We start from the raw sequence: 13807 nt of genomic DNA, 5'->3' as shown, positions 1-13807 counted from the left end.
GAGCACGAGAATATAGCATATCAGAAGACCGACAAGGACACTATTCGTTAGGGGCGGAGCTTGAGTGACCGAGAAAACAATACCGAAAGAGCACGATACAGAATTATACCACTTGTGGGACAGAGAACACATCAGTCGCGTGAAGTTTTTTGCAGTATACTGAGCTGACGCTGTATTAAACACACCGTGTTCCCGAAATGTTTCTACAATTTATTCACAATTTATCTGATTTAAATTATTTTTTGACAATTCTTGATGGAATTTCATTGTAATGATGTAATATTTACATACATTTACATATAAGTTATTAATCAAAAATACTTGGTACACATCTACTCATTTCCACACTTAAGATAATATTTTGATTTCTATAAATCATCCTTACATTGTATAATATTCGCCAGTCTGAAGATGTCCATTAGAGGATGAAAGCGCTAATTGGTCAAACAAATAAGTAGAAGTGTACCCAAGGAAGTGTGCAAAGTTATTTCATTTAAAGTGTTCAAAAAATTTGTTCGTAACTAGTTTTAAAAAACGTGTTTACGTTGTCATTTTTGTGTATGTTTAATTATGATTTGATTATATCACGTATTACTTACTATTATTTTATTTCTTACAAGTTTTTTTTGCAATTTTTTTAGGTTTTATTTCAATATTATTCTAAGAATATGTTTTAACAGCGTTTTTATTTATTCTAATAAAATCTAGTATTTATTTGCAATAAAAATTTGATATTCTTTTTTGCATTCAAATAAGAGTTGTATTAGCATAGCATACTTTCTAGTCTCCCGGTTGATCTATTTCCGCTAAATTCAGTCGTAAGTGTAATTCGGAATTCAGTCGACAACCAGACGCAGGCGGCAGCGCTTGCAGGTGGGATTTTAAAAGGAATGAACACAATTTCTAACTTTATTTTGCATAAATATGCTTTAATTTTATATTTTTTATGTAACATCTTTGAATAAAGATCATTTTTAACACATACCATTGTAAATAATTTGGTATTTTAGCTTACATTTCAAAATATCTCGACTTATGCTTGTGGTCACATTGTGTTACACCACCGGCTGCAAAGGGATTATTCAGCACAGTCTTTTAAGAGTTAAAGAAGGAAAATATCGAATGTTTGGGATCAATGAAATATTATCAGTAAAAAAAGAATTTTAAAGTTTTCGGCCTATAAAATATTTTTAACACCCATTTGCGGTTCATCACTGGGAGCTTTATCGTCCCCATTTCCTCTACAGTGGTAGTAACTTGTTCGCTACGTTCCTTAGTTGTTGGCACATTTGGCTATTGCGCATCAGGTTGACATAGTTGATATAAGGCGTTTATTTAAAGAAGCGAGTTCTTATTGGCTAGAAATTAACCTGTTCATTTTTTTTCAGGTTTCCGGAAAGCCAGGAACTGGCCCTTCGTTCCCGATCGACTTCTTCGAGCACTGTGTCACATTGGGAGATGTGGAGTTTGGAGGAAACGATCTACTCCAAGTTTACAACGTAGCTCAGATTAAACACAGACTCAATACTACAGGTATGTCAAATTATTGCTCCACGGACTTTAGCAGGATATATCTCAATTATTTCAGGAATTGAATTGGCTACACTTTCTTTCGAGACTGAAATACAAATTATCTGGGTTTACCTATAAATAGAAACTAATGCATTCTAGAAGATTAATTGGTTGAAAGGCTGTGAATCAATTAAAATAACCAAAGTTAGTCATAATTTGAACTATTATAGTACCACACTCAATTTATGAAGTATCTAGTCCTGCCAAGTCTATCTTGTTTTATTTTATATTTCATCTGTAGAACCAAACTCCCTCAGGGCCAGTTTAGAAACTCAATGCCATTTTTACAAAACACAACAATTATTTAACTAAAAAAAAAAAAAATATGTTTTTCATGGTGCAACTGGGTCTTAGTGAGTTTTATATTCTTTATATTTTTTAATATACCTTTCCGTCATTCTCTTTTAATTATGATTGACGTTTCAATCCTTTGCTTCAGTGACTTCCTTGGCATTTTTTTTCCAAGCGACTTCCTTGATATTTTTATAATTCTTTCCAAGTGGCATTCTTAATTTTTTTTTTATTCTTTCCATTGGACTTGACATTTTTATCATTCTTTTCAAGTGACTTCCTTGCCATTTTTATCATTCTCTTCAAGTGACTTCCTTGACATTTTTATCATTCTTTCCAAGAGACTTCCTTGACATTTTTATCATTCTTTCCAAGCTTCCTTGACATTTTTATCATTATTTCCAAGCTTCCTTGACATCTTTTTCATTCTTTCCGAGTGACAGGCTTAACATTTAAAAGTTTTACCATTCTTTCCAAGCAACTTCCTTGACATTTTTATCATTCTTTCCAAGTGACTTCCTTGACATTTTTATCATTCTTTTCAAGCGACTTCCTTGACATTTTTATCATTCTTTTCAAGCGACTTCCTTGACATTTTTATCATTCTTTCCAAGAGACTTCCTTGACATTTTTATCATTCTTTCCAAGCTTCCTTGACATTTTTATCATTCTTTCCAAGCTTCCTTGACATCTTTTTCATTCTTTCCGAGTGACAGGCTTAACATTTAAAAGTTTTACCATTCTTTCCAAGCAACTTCCTTGACATTTTTATCATTCTTTCCAAGTGACTTCCTTGACATTTTTATCATTCTTTTCAAGCGACTTCCTTGACATTTTTATCATTCTTTTCAAGCGACTTCCTTGACATTTTTATCATTCTTTTCAAGCGACTTCCTTGACATTTTTATCATTCTTTCCAAGAGACTTCCTTGACATTTTTATCATTCTTTCCAAGCTTCCTTGACATTTTTATCATTCTTTCCAAGCTTCCTTGACATCTTTTTCATTCTTTCCGAGTGACAGGCTTAACATTTAAAAGTTTTACCATTCTTTCCAAGCAACTTCCTTGACATTTTTATCATTCTTTCCAAGTGACTTCCTTGACATTTTTATCATTCTTTCCAAGTGACTTCCTTGACATTTTTATCATTCTTTTCAAGCGACTTCCTTGACATTTTTATCATTCTTTTCAAGCGACTTCCTTGACATTTTTATCATTCTTTTCAAGCGACTTCCTTGACATTTTTATCATTCTTTCCAAGAGACTTCCTTGACTTTTTTATCATTCTTTCCAAGGGACTTCCTTGACATTGTTGTCATTCTTTCTATGTGACATTTTACCATCTTTCTCTGTGACATTTTTGAAACCCTTTTCATGTCTTTGTTTTTTATTTATTGTTTCCTGTAATTTGTCAGACATTATTCTTTAAAATGCTAAATATTGTAATTTTAGGTCTCTATGTGGTGTCCACCAAGCTGATCGGATTCAACCTGGAGATCACCAACCCTGATGCCACAACCGTCATTACCGGCATCCGAGTTCTCCTCGGCAGCCAGGACATTGTGCGGACACCAACCTATATAGAGGTAAACTGTATCTTATGTTTGGATATAGAAACATTATTCTATGTAATACATAAAAAAATAAATGTTAAAGAATAAATGGGATTGGAAAAATTCAAGAGAAAAAACACTACTACTACGATGACATACTAGGAGGACACATAAGTTTTGAAACAGCAAAATTATTATTATTTTTTTTTTGAAAACCATGATTTCTTTGTAATTTATTTGTGCATATATGCAACACAAGTGCAGAATAAATCATTATTTCTTCACTACAACAACAAATAAATAAATAAACATTTAAACGCACTCAAAATATTGTAACTCATTTTAGTGCAATGGCCCTTAGTATACAGCGCTGAACCTCTTAAAGAAAAGTATTGAAATTATCTAATATCGGTCTTGTGCAGGTGTGCGGGCGCTCCGTGCCGACCCTGGTGGTGCGCAACCGCTGGTACGACATCCCCCTGACGCGCGAGGAGTCGCTGCAGGCCGACCGCAAGCTCACCGTGACCTTCGGGCCCTCTCAGGACCCCGAGGGCGTCATCATGGTGGACTCGGTCAAGGTACCCCGTCATTTATTTATTCAACTCTCGATTTAATTTGGTCGGGATATAAACAGTCATCGACAGCCACATGTCAATATATCTATGGAAATTTAATGTACGTTCAAAAAAATATTGTTGATTTTAGAAGAAACAGATTTCCATAGGTTCAACACTAGAAATACAGATATGCTAGTTGTTAACGAAAAGGCGGACTGTAAATGAAAAACGAATTTCATTTAGTTTTGTGATTGGGAAATATTTGAGAAAGGATAGGAACATGTAATGGATACCTACCTTTAATATGATCTGAATGTTCTTCAATTTCTGGCACTGGATCACAAAATGAACTATAAAATATAACAATGTTTTCCTCGACGCGCGACGATTCCAACCACTTTTTATCCGATTTTATGTGAAGTTGGTTTTTGTTCTAAATCCTAATCTTCTAATTTTGAATTTCTTCTATCTTGATGTTAGTTAGGTACCATAAGGATGGGTCAAAGGAAGGATGGGAACGAAAGGTAATCGGCTAGGAATAGTATCGATAAATGCTGTTATTTACTTAACACTAGTTGTGCCTACTACTAGACTGCAAAAAATTAATAATAAATAAAATAAAATAGTCTATATTATTGTCACCCTTCTCAAACCAAATATCTTTGTCACTCACCAATACCGCGTAAGTATACACAGACTAGGAAACGAATGTACCTCTCATATCGACATTTTATACTTAAGTCTCTGTGAATTCAAATCATCTCTTTATAAATATTTTATGATTTTCTATAGTAACGATTAACGAATTATTTGCCAAAGCTACTTATGCTAATGATCTGGTGTTTATTCATTTTATATATTTTGTAAGCTGACATACATACATGTATATATATATATATATATGTATATATTTCTTGTTATTTTACTTTTTCTTTTTATACCCATGTTTAAATATTGTTTTAAATTTTTTGTATACGAGGGCGGTTTGATAAGTCAGTGACTTTTTGAATAAAACAAAAACGGGTGAGATTCATCTAATTGAATTATTTCACCTACATACTAGGCAACTACCCGCATAAATAAAGGTTTCAGCTCTTTAACTTCACAAACATCAACAGATAAACGAATTGAAGGAATATAGATGTTCAAATATGGTCAGAATGGTGAATGTTACACAGTGTGTAAAGTGGCCACTTAAACCAGCCATTGACAGGTCATAAGCCCTGTAGATGCCTAGACTTCTATATTACCTTCTCTTAAATGTTCTTCGTCTCTGTTGTAATATGTTAACCTAAGTTTAGTCTAAATTTGAAATGGCGTAATCTGCCGGTCTAAACGTAATTATATTTTAGTTACCTAAAACTTCTAAGTATATTATTTGACAGAAATGCCTTATTTTTGAAATGGCACTAAAATCTACTTTGGCAAACAAATGTTTATCGCAGGAGGCTAAACTAGCAGTTCACAACGGAGTTCTAGTTCCAACTCTAATGTATGGGAGCGAAGTATGGAATTGGAAAAATAATGATGAAAGTAGGTTGAATGCTGTCGAAATGCGATCCCTCAGGCGAATGTGTGGTAAAACGATGTATGATAGGTGCACAAATGTCGAGATCCGTGAAGTGTGTAAGGCTGAGACATGCATTATTGACAGAATTAAGAAAGGGGTGCTGCGTTGGTTTGGACATGTAGAGCGAATGGACAGCGAAAGAACGACTAAAAGGATCTACGATGCAAATGTTGTTGAATACTTGAAGATGGACATGTCAAAAGTAGGAATAATCGGCGTGCGTGCATAAGAAGATGTATGAATGTAGAGGAAGCGAGGTCTGTATGCCAAGATAGAGTGTTATGGCGTTCTATCCTCTCTGCCTACCCCTACGGGGAAACGGCGTGATGGTTTGTTGTTGTTGCTGCTAAATCGTATGATTTCCTCATTTTGTGTGCGTTTTACCAGACTGCAGCCTTAATAAACAGTACAATGGCTTACTTGAAAAATTATATCGGAGACGAATTTAAAATCAACATTGAAAAGCGTAATACGATAACTATACTAATTAGGCGAGACGTAACATGACTTGACCTCACAATAAAACAGATTTAAAAATGAAATATAATATATTAAATGTTTTCAGGTTTACGGAAGGAATAAGGAAGCGTTCGGGTGGCCCGAGGAGACGGAAGAAGGAGGAGCTTGTGCCTCGGCAACTAAAACTCCCCAGGTCTTTATTTCTGTTATAAAATACATTCTCAATATGTAATTTAAAAAAATCCTTTATGGGAAGATTAAGAAATGTAACAAATATAAAGAGTAGTGTTCTTATCAATCGAAACAATCGTCATATGTCCATACATAAAAAAAACGCTAAAGTGGGGAAATTAAAAATGTATGGAATAAATTAAATTACATAAAAAATATATTTATTGTATTGGACTATACTAAATATATTGCGGAACAATTGTAAAAAGTGCTATAATTAGTTAGTTTTTTTTTTTCATAACGGATATATAAGGGTAGCCCGTAAAATAAGTTTCCCTATTTTTTTTCACAATGAAAACTATTTTTATTTACAACGAGCAATACATCATTGGAAAGCTTAGACTTTCAGCTATTTTTATTCATAGTCCCCATTGACTTCGATGCACTTTTTCATCCGGGTCACCATCTTTTTGATTCCCTGGTCATAGAAGTCTCCCGCCGGGCCGTGAAGGTAGCTCAGAACCTCTTCTTTCAGCTCCTCTTCGTTTGTGAGGAGTTCTTGGACTTCATAGTCACAGGGAACGAGAGGTGGGCCTACTACTTCACACCAAAAACAAAGGAACAATCCAAACAGTGAGAAAAAACGGCAATCGCCAACGCGTAAGTTCAAACAAACGCTGTCTGCCGGCAGAAAGGCCTATTGTTGTGCGAATTTATGCCTACCGGTACAACAATAACTGCTGATTGCTACTGCAAAACTCTGGAAAACCTTAAAAGGGCCATACAAAACAAGAGGATGGGCATGCTGACGAATGGAATCTATTTTCATCTGGACAACGCTCGTCCGCATACAGCCTGCGTCACCACCGCGCTCATTGATAAATTCGGATGGGAGATCGTCCTACACCCACCATACAGTCCGGACTTGGCCCCGAGCGACTACCATCTCTTCCCCGATTTGAAGAAACACCCTGGTAGAACGCATATTGCAAACGAAGAGGAGTTGAAAGAAGAGGGTCTGGGCTACCTTCACGGCCTGGCGGGAGACTTCTATGACCAGACAAAAAGATGGTGACCCGAATGATGAAACAGTGCATCGAAGTCAACGGGAACTATGCAGAAAAATGGCTGAAAGTCTAAGCTTTCCAATGATGTATTGCTCGTTGTAAATAAAAATGTTTTTCGTTGTGAAAAAAAATAGGGAATATTATGTTAATAAAATTTGTATAAAACCACTCACCGACTTATCTGTCTACCGGTTTCGAGACGTAACCCATCTCTGACAACAACACTACACCAACATGCAAATACCACCATAGTAGATTTGCAAAAATATAAAATCGACATGCAGGTTAGACACATGCTTCACTACGCCACCACCGAGGGATAATGACTTATGAAGCTAATATTTCAAAAGGATTAACAATCGGAAAAGGAGGAAAAAGGGAGGGGGAGGGTAGGGTGACCATTACAATGAAATATCGAATAATGGACTATATTGGAAAGTTACTTGATTATTAATTAATGGGACATTATTTTTCAAAGCCTTCTTTATGTAAAAAATCTCCATATTATTTATGTGTAAAACTTTAACACCGGTATCTTTATTAAATTCATGATTTGAGTCTATAATGTGGTTGGCGAATTCTGAGAAGTTATTATTGAAGAGACGGGTTACGTCTCGAAACCGGTAGAGAGATAAGTCGGTGAGTGGTTTTATACGCCGCTGCGTGAATAGACAATAAAATCGAGGCAAAAAATAAAAATGTGTAAATTATTGCCTCAAACTTGTCACCGTTTTTAAAATTGTTTTGGAAGTATATTTACACTATATTGTAGCAAATAATTTTAATGTAATTCCTATTTTTCCCTAAAACATAAAAAGGAGGTTTTACTGTATGTATATACATATTTTTTGTAGTACATAATTTTATTTTTTCTCCATATTCCGACCAGAAATGAAATCTGTGTCAAGTCAGTATTTACAAATAAGCCAAAATATAAAATAAAAGTATATTTTTGTGCTAGTCTATTTGGTATTTAAATTAATTTAATTGTCAATTTATAACCTTTCACCGCAGGAAGCGGAGGGCAGCGCCGCGACCTCGTGGACCCCGCCCGGGGTGGAGCGGCTGGCGTGCGCGCTGCTCGAGGTGCTGGAGCTGGCGCCCGGCGAGGGCGGCGCCGCCGGCCCGCGCGACGCCGCCACGGCGCTCGTGTGCGCGCCGTGCCCGCCGCCGCTGCTGGCGCGCTGCAAGGCGCTCCTGCACGCGCTGCTCGGGCCCCAGTACCACCAGCACAAGGTGACGACTCCCCAGTGGAGCTCATTTGCTTTGATTGTCTATTATTTTCTTTTGCACAATACACTGATGATGAAAACCAAATTTTTTAAATATCACGCTGGGAGATTCAAAAGTAATCTACTTAGGTGTGAAAAAACAGACTTACGGATTTATTAACAAATTGTTTTTCGATGTTATCTCCTTCTAGAGCAATAACACATTCACTCCACTTCGCAGGGAGTGCGTTAATACGGTCGGAAAAAAATTCAACTGCTGGTCTTGAAAAAACGCCGAAAACCTGACTTCATCATCCCCCGAAAATCTCCATCCCCTTAGGTCTTTTTTCAAGTGTCGAAAGAGATAAAAATCACAGGGGGCCAGGTCTGGACTGTAAGGGGGGTGATTAATTTCTATAAACCCCAATTCAGTCACAGCGGCCCGAGCAATGTGGGACTTGTGTACGGGGGCATTGTCACGAAGAAGGAGCACCCCGCGACTCGACTTCCCCCGTCGCTTTTCCAGTATTTGCCGCCTTCAGTTTTTTCAAAACACCAGCGTAGTAGGCCCCTGTGATCGACTCCTTGCGGGGAAAGTAATCAATCAATAGCAAAACTTCATTATCCCAGAATATGGTCGCCAAAATTTTTCCGGCGGACAGTTGAGTCCTAAATTTCTTGGGCGGCGGAGAACCCCTATGTTTCCGCTGCATTGACTCTTGTTTTGTTTCCGAATTCCAATGATGAATCCAGGTTTCATCTCCCGTCACTATTTGAGACAAAAAAGGCTTCGCCGCCTTCCTCAAATAGGTCTAAATTTTATTAATTTAAGAAAATTTAACTAATGCATAAATAACGCTAAAAAAGATCCTACATACTAAATAAAAATGTGACACACGTTTTAGTGGGATTTAGTGAGGCCTAGTCATCATCATCATCATTCCCTTTCCACACCTAATGGTGCATAGGGCACTGCATTGGAACACCAATTGCAGCGTATCTTGATCATGTTTGTAACATGAAGGTAAGATGATCAGTCTTACGCTTCGGGTACCAGTCCAAATGTATAAGTTACTGTAAGGAAATGTAAATATATATAGATGATGTAAATGTACATAATAGTTTATATTAGTTTTAATATAAGCTAACTTAAGAAATAAAAATAAAAAAAATCTTTGTTACATGGAGCTAAGATGATCAGTCTTACGCTTCAGGTACCAGTCCAGGGACTATGAAACATTCTAGTGTGAAAACACCGTTTTAAATAAATATTTCATATGAACCATGTCGGGAATAGAACCCTAGACCTCTTGCATGGCAGCCTAACGCGCTGACCATTACACACTCACAATAATAACCTATACATATTTATTTCGACGGCTTACGCCTTTGACAAAGTATAACATAATATTGAAAAGCAATAATAATAAAACAAAACACCCGAACGCCGGATAAAAAATATAGATACATGAAATAAAATCAGCAGAAAATAAGGAAATAATAAAGAAAAATTAAATAAGAAATTATAACATAGGTATTCAGAAAATTAACAATAAATAAAGGGGTTTAAATAAAAAAGTATTGAAGTAACAGAGGCGAACTATCATAGCATAAACAGTCAAACAAGTATAACACTAGCAAAAGAAGTATTTTGTCTCGTCGCACGCTGTCTCATATAAAAATTCACACATTTGTGGCTAGAGTCTCGATATTCTAACGTCTGCCCCTGCAAGTGACATAATTAACCGTCTTTATTAAAGGGGCAGCTCATTAGATAACAAAATCGAGACTCCTAGCCGAAAAAAACATAAAAAAACCAACAACGATCCAGTTTACTGCATACCAAAATAAAACAGGGACGAGTTTAAGTTTGAGTATCGTCTATTGTATTGTTAACCTTAATAATAGGTTAAGGAATGCTATCTTTGTTTAGATTTTTATATTTTACTTTTTGTGCTGTTACATGTTCACTTAATTGCCATACTTACTAGTTCTTTGCTCAATGTATTATTATTGCGTTTTTTAAAATGATTTTTTATTATTAACTTTTTAAGATCATTCTTATGTTGTTGAAATTCCATTTGTCGATGCGTTTTGAAGCTGCAAGATTTTTTGTGATGTCAGCTATCATATTATTTTTATCATATTATGTAAATGTTATCAACTATCAAATATCTAAATTTAGTAAATGGGGTCTAGAATTTCAACCGTCCATGCGCTCAGTAGCTGCGAGACTTGTTGTTATCTAACTTCTAATTTTATAAACTTGCTTTTTATTTCGTTTTTAAAATATCGCTTAAACTTTAAACTTCATTGTCAAATAAAAATTTTAAAAATAAAAATGTAAATAGGGGCTAGATTTCTTATTGTCCATGCGCTCTGTAGCTGCAAGACGTTCTGTTATCTAGCTCATTTATATCATAATTGTAATATATCATAATATTATGTTAATAAAATTTGTATAAAACCACTCACCGACTTATCTGTCTACCGGTTTCGAGACGTAACCCGTCTCTTCATCAGGACAACAACACTACACCAACATGCAAATACCACTACACACCTTCACCATATAAAATATTTTTGCAAATCTACTATGGTGAAGGTGTGTAGTGGTATTTGCATGTTGGTGTATTGTTGTTGTCCTGACGAAGAGACGGGTTACGTCTCGAAACCGGTAGACAGATAAGTCGGTGAGTGGTTTTATACAAATTTTATTAACATAATATTAAAATGTTGGACCACAAAGTTAATGCTTTGAATATTAATAATATAATGTAATATATCATAATTGGAGACGAGGAACTAGAATCCCAACCGTCCATGCGCTCTGTAGCTGCAAGACGTGTTGGGATATTTTTTTATTGTACAGCGCCCTTGAGGTGATTTTCACAAAAATGGCGCTATATAAATTATACAAACATTATTATTATTATTATAAAAAAGTTCTTAAAAACACTGGTGCCGGTTATTCTTATTGAAGCGCCGCGTTGTAGCCTTAGCGACGACTCGAAAAGCCCCAGCTGCCATCAGGGTCTAAGAATTTCTCGGTGCCCAGTCGAACATTTTTCCCCGTGCAGCCATCATCTCCGTCTATGAGCCCGAACTTGGGCCGCTAGGCTTGACGTCGTTTGTAATGATCGGAACATGCCGCCACATTCCGCCTTTTTTTCGCTATACGAGCGGCGATGTCCGATACAGATACTGTAAATACTATTTCCCAATATTTAGAGAAAAATTCATTGTACGTATTTTGTGCAAATAAAAATTATATTTTTGATTTTTTGAAATTGAAGTACATAAAATTATGTAAACATGTTTTTTTTTAATAAAATAAAAAATGCAATAAAATATTGATGATAAAAATGAAATCATTTTTAATATTGATAATCCCCAATTTTTATAGAATATTTACACTATATTCTAGTACATTCATTTTATTTTTTATGTAATTTTATATTTCTAGACATTTTTAACTTCCTCAGATTTGTACTGTTTTTTTTGCTCCCTTATAAAATGTAAAAAAGGGGTTTAACTGTATGTAAAGAAGTCAAATGCAATGCAAACATCTTAATTTACTAATTTAAAATGTTACAAAATATTATGATTTTTTATGAATAATTTTATTTTTTTATTTTTATGGTTAATTTGGCTTCCTCGTTGTCTGCGTTAGTCTCGAGCCGTTGTTTAAAATAAAATGAATTAATCACGACCCTGATTGTTATCCCTCCGTTCCAGGATCAGGCCATCCTGACGCACGTGACGGCGCAGCTGCGCGAGCTGTACGGCGTGGAGGAGGCGCGCAACGCCGACCCGGAGAACTACTTCCGCCTCGTGCTGCTGGCGCGCGCCGTGGCCGCCTCGCGCCCCCTCAACCTCGTCAAGTACTCGGGGCCGCTGCCCGCCGCGCCCGCCCAGCCCTGTGAGTAGAATAATTTGATCGTGAACTCGCCGTGTGTTTTAGCCGATTTTTACAAGTGAAGCGAGATGGCAAGTTTCAATGAACAAAAGTCATCGCTTACGTAATAAAAGATTTGGTTTTATCAAATGTAAGTTTTAAATATTGAATACACTGTATAAATATCGTACTTGGCACCCGGGCGGCTTTCAAAAGAGCATCCTCCAAATCAACAAATACTTACTAAACGTGCTTATGCGACTTTATTTTACTAAAATGTTCAATAACATGGTCAATATTTACTTTTCTTTTCCTTTCAATTGACAAAACGGAAAGATTGGATAGTCGCGTTTGGCTCGTAGTTGACCTTAAATACGATTTAATTAACTTTAAATTTGAAAAGCTTCTTCCACACGAAGTTACCGAAACGCAAATAGTTGGGAAGAATCTGAGACACAGCGCTAGATTGGGAACGGACTCAGAATAGTCCCATTTTACAATGAATATCGGAACCTGCAGGTTCCCGTATCTTAACGGCCGTAGTGAACGGTGATGAGGTGGACAGCCGTCGTAACGGTGACTAGAGAGTGGTTTTATTTTTTCCTAAGAAACCCCTTTCTAATCACCGTTACGACAGCTGTCCACCGCATCACCGTACACTACGGCCGTTCAGATACGGGAACCGCTGTCCTAGGAAACCCTAGCTTAAGTGCTTGGCTGGAATACAGTGTCTCATCTCTTTCTCGTTTGTTCCCGCAGGCGACTGGCCCAAGACCTGGGAGGCGCCGGCGCCGGCGCCTGCGCACCTGGCGCAGCTGCTTGTGGGCGTGCTGCTGCGCCTGGGCGGCGTGGCCGAGCCGCCCGCGCCGCCCTCGCTGCGCCCGTGGACCGCGGCGGCCTGCGTCACGCGGAGCACGCGCTGCACGCGCTCGCCGATGTGCTGCACGCGCTCATGCTGCACTCGGACCAGCCCATGGTAACAAACTCCCAACGATTTTCTAATTTTTAAACTCTTTGGACCGGTTGATCTTATTACAATATTTTGAGTTGGCCCCAATGTTTGCGGACAAAAGACTGGATTTTACCCCCTAGGGAGTCAAAATCATCGACAGATGGAAGAATTTAAGAAATATGGATGTTCAAACATAGGTGAAATGGTGAATGTTACACAGTGTGTAAAGTGGCCTCTTAAACCATCCGGTGACAGGTCATAAGCCCTGTAAATGCCTAGATTTCCATAGTCGCTTCTCTAAAATGTTCTCCGTCTCTGTTGTAATTTGTTAAAAAAACAATCAATTGTGATTGGTGGGACAGAGCTTTGTGACTTGTGGGATTTCTAAATTGTAAATATGTGGGTATTAATAGTGGTGGGAAAACGAACTCCCACACGGGTTCGGGGCGAGAAATAGCGGGGGACGAAGCCCTAGGGCTTCTACGGTATTTTTTAGCGGAGAGGA

The 13807-nt window shown here is 37.1% G+C and overlaps 1 protein-coding gene across 1 annotated transcript in view; it reads left to right on the top strand.

The window, feature by feature from the left end:
* LOC148285441 (E3 ubiquitin-protein ligase UBR4-like) overlaps nt 1–13326 on the top strand; it is a gene marked incomplete at its 3' end in the record, with an annotated part of 74454 nt that extends 61128 nt beyond the window's left edge. The window contains 8 exon segments of the mRNA XM_088225175.1: nt 1389–1533; nt 3317–3450; nt 3840–3995; nt 6110–6196; nt 8256–8477; nt 12191–12374; nt 13110–13247; nt 13250–13326. Of these exon segments, the coding sequence (XP_088081301.1) occupies nt 1389–1533; nt 3317–3450; nt 3840–3995; nt 6110–6196; nt 8256–8477; nt 12191–12374; nt 13110–13247; nt 13250–13326 (1143 nt within the window).
* Nucleotides 13327–13807: the final 481 nt, after the last annotated feature.

This window comes from Micrasema longulum, unplaced genomic scaffold (assembly GCF_059751315.1).
Source record: "Micrasema longulum isolate JH-2025_06_02 unplaced genomic scaffold, ASM5975131v1 h1tg000034l, whole genome shotgun sequence".
Classification (NCBI taxonomy): Eukaryota; Metazoa; Arthropoda; class Insecta; order Trichoptera; family Brachycentridae; genus Micrasema; species Micrasema longulum.
The sequence above is the reverse complement of the archived record's forward strand: the minus strand, read 5'-3'. Positions and strand labels throughout refer to the sequence as shown.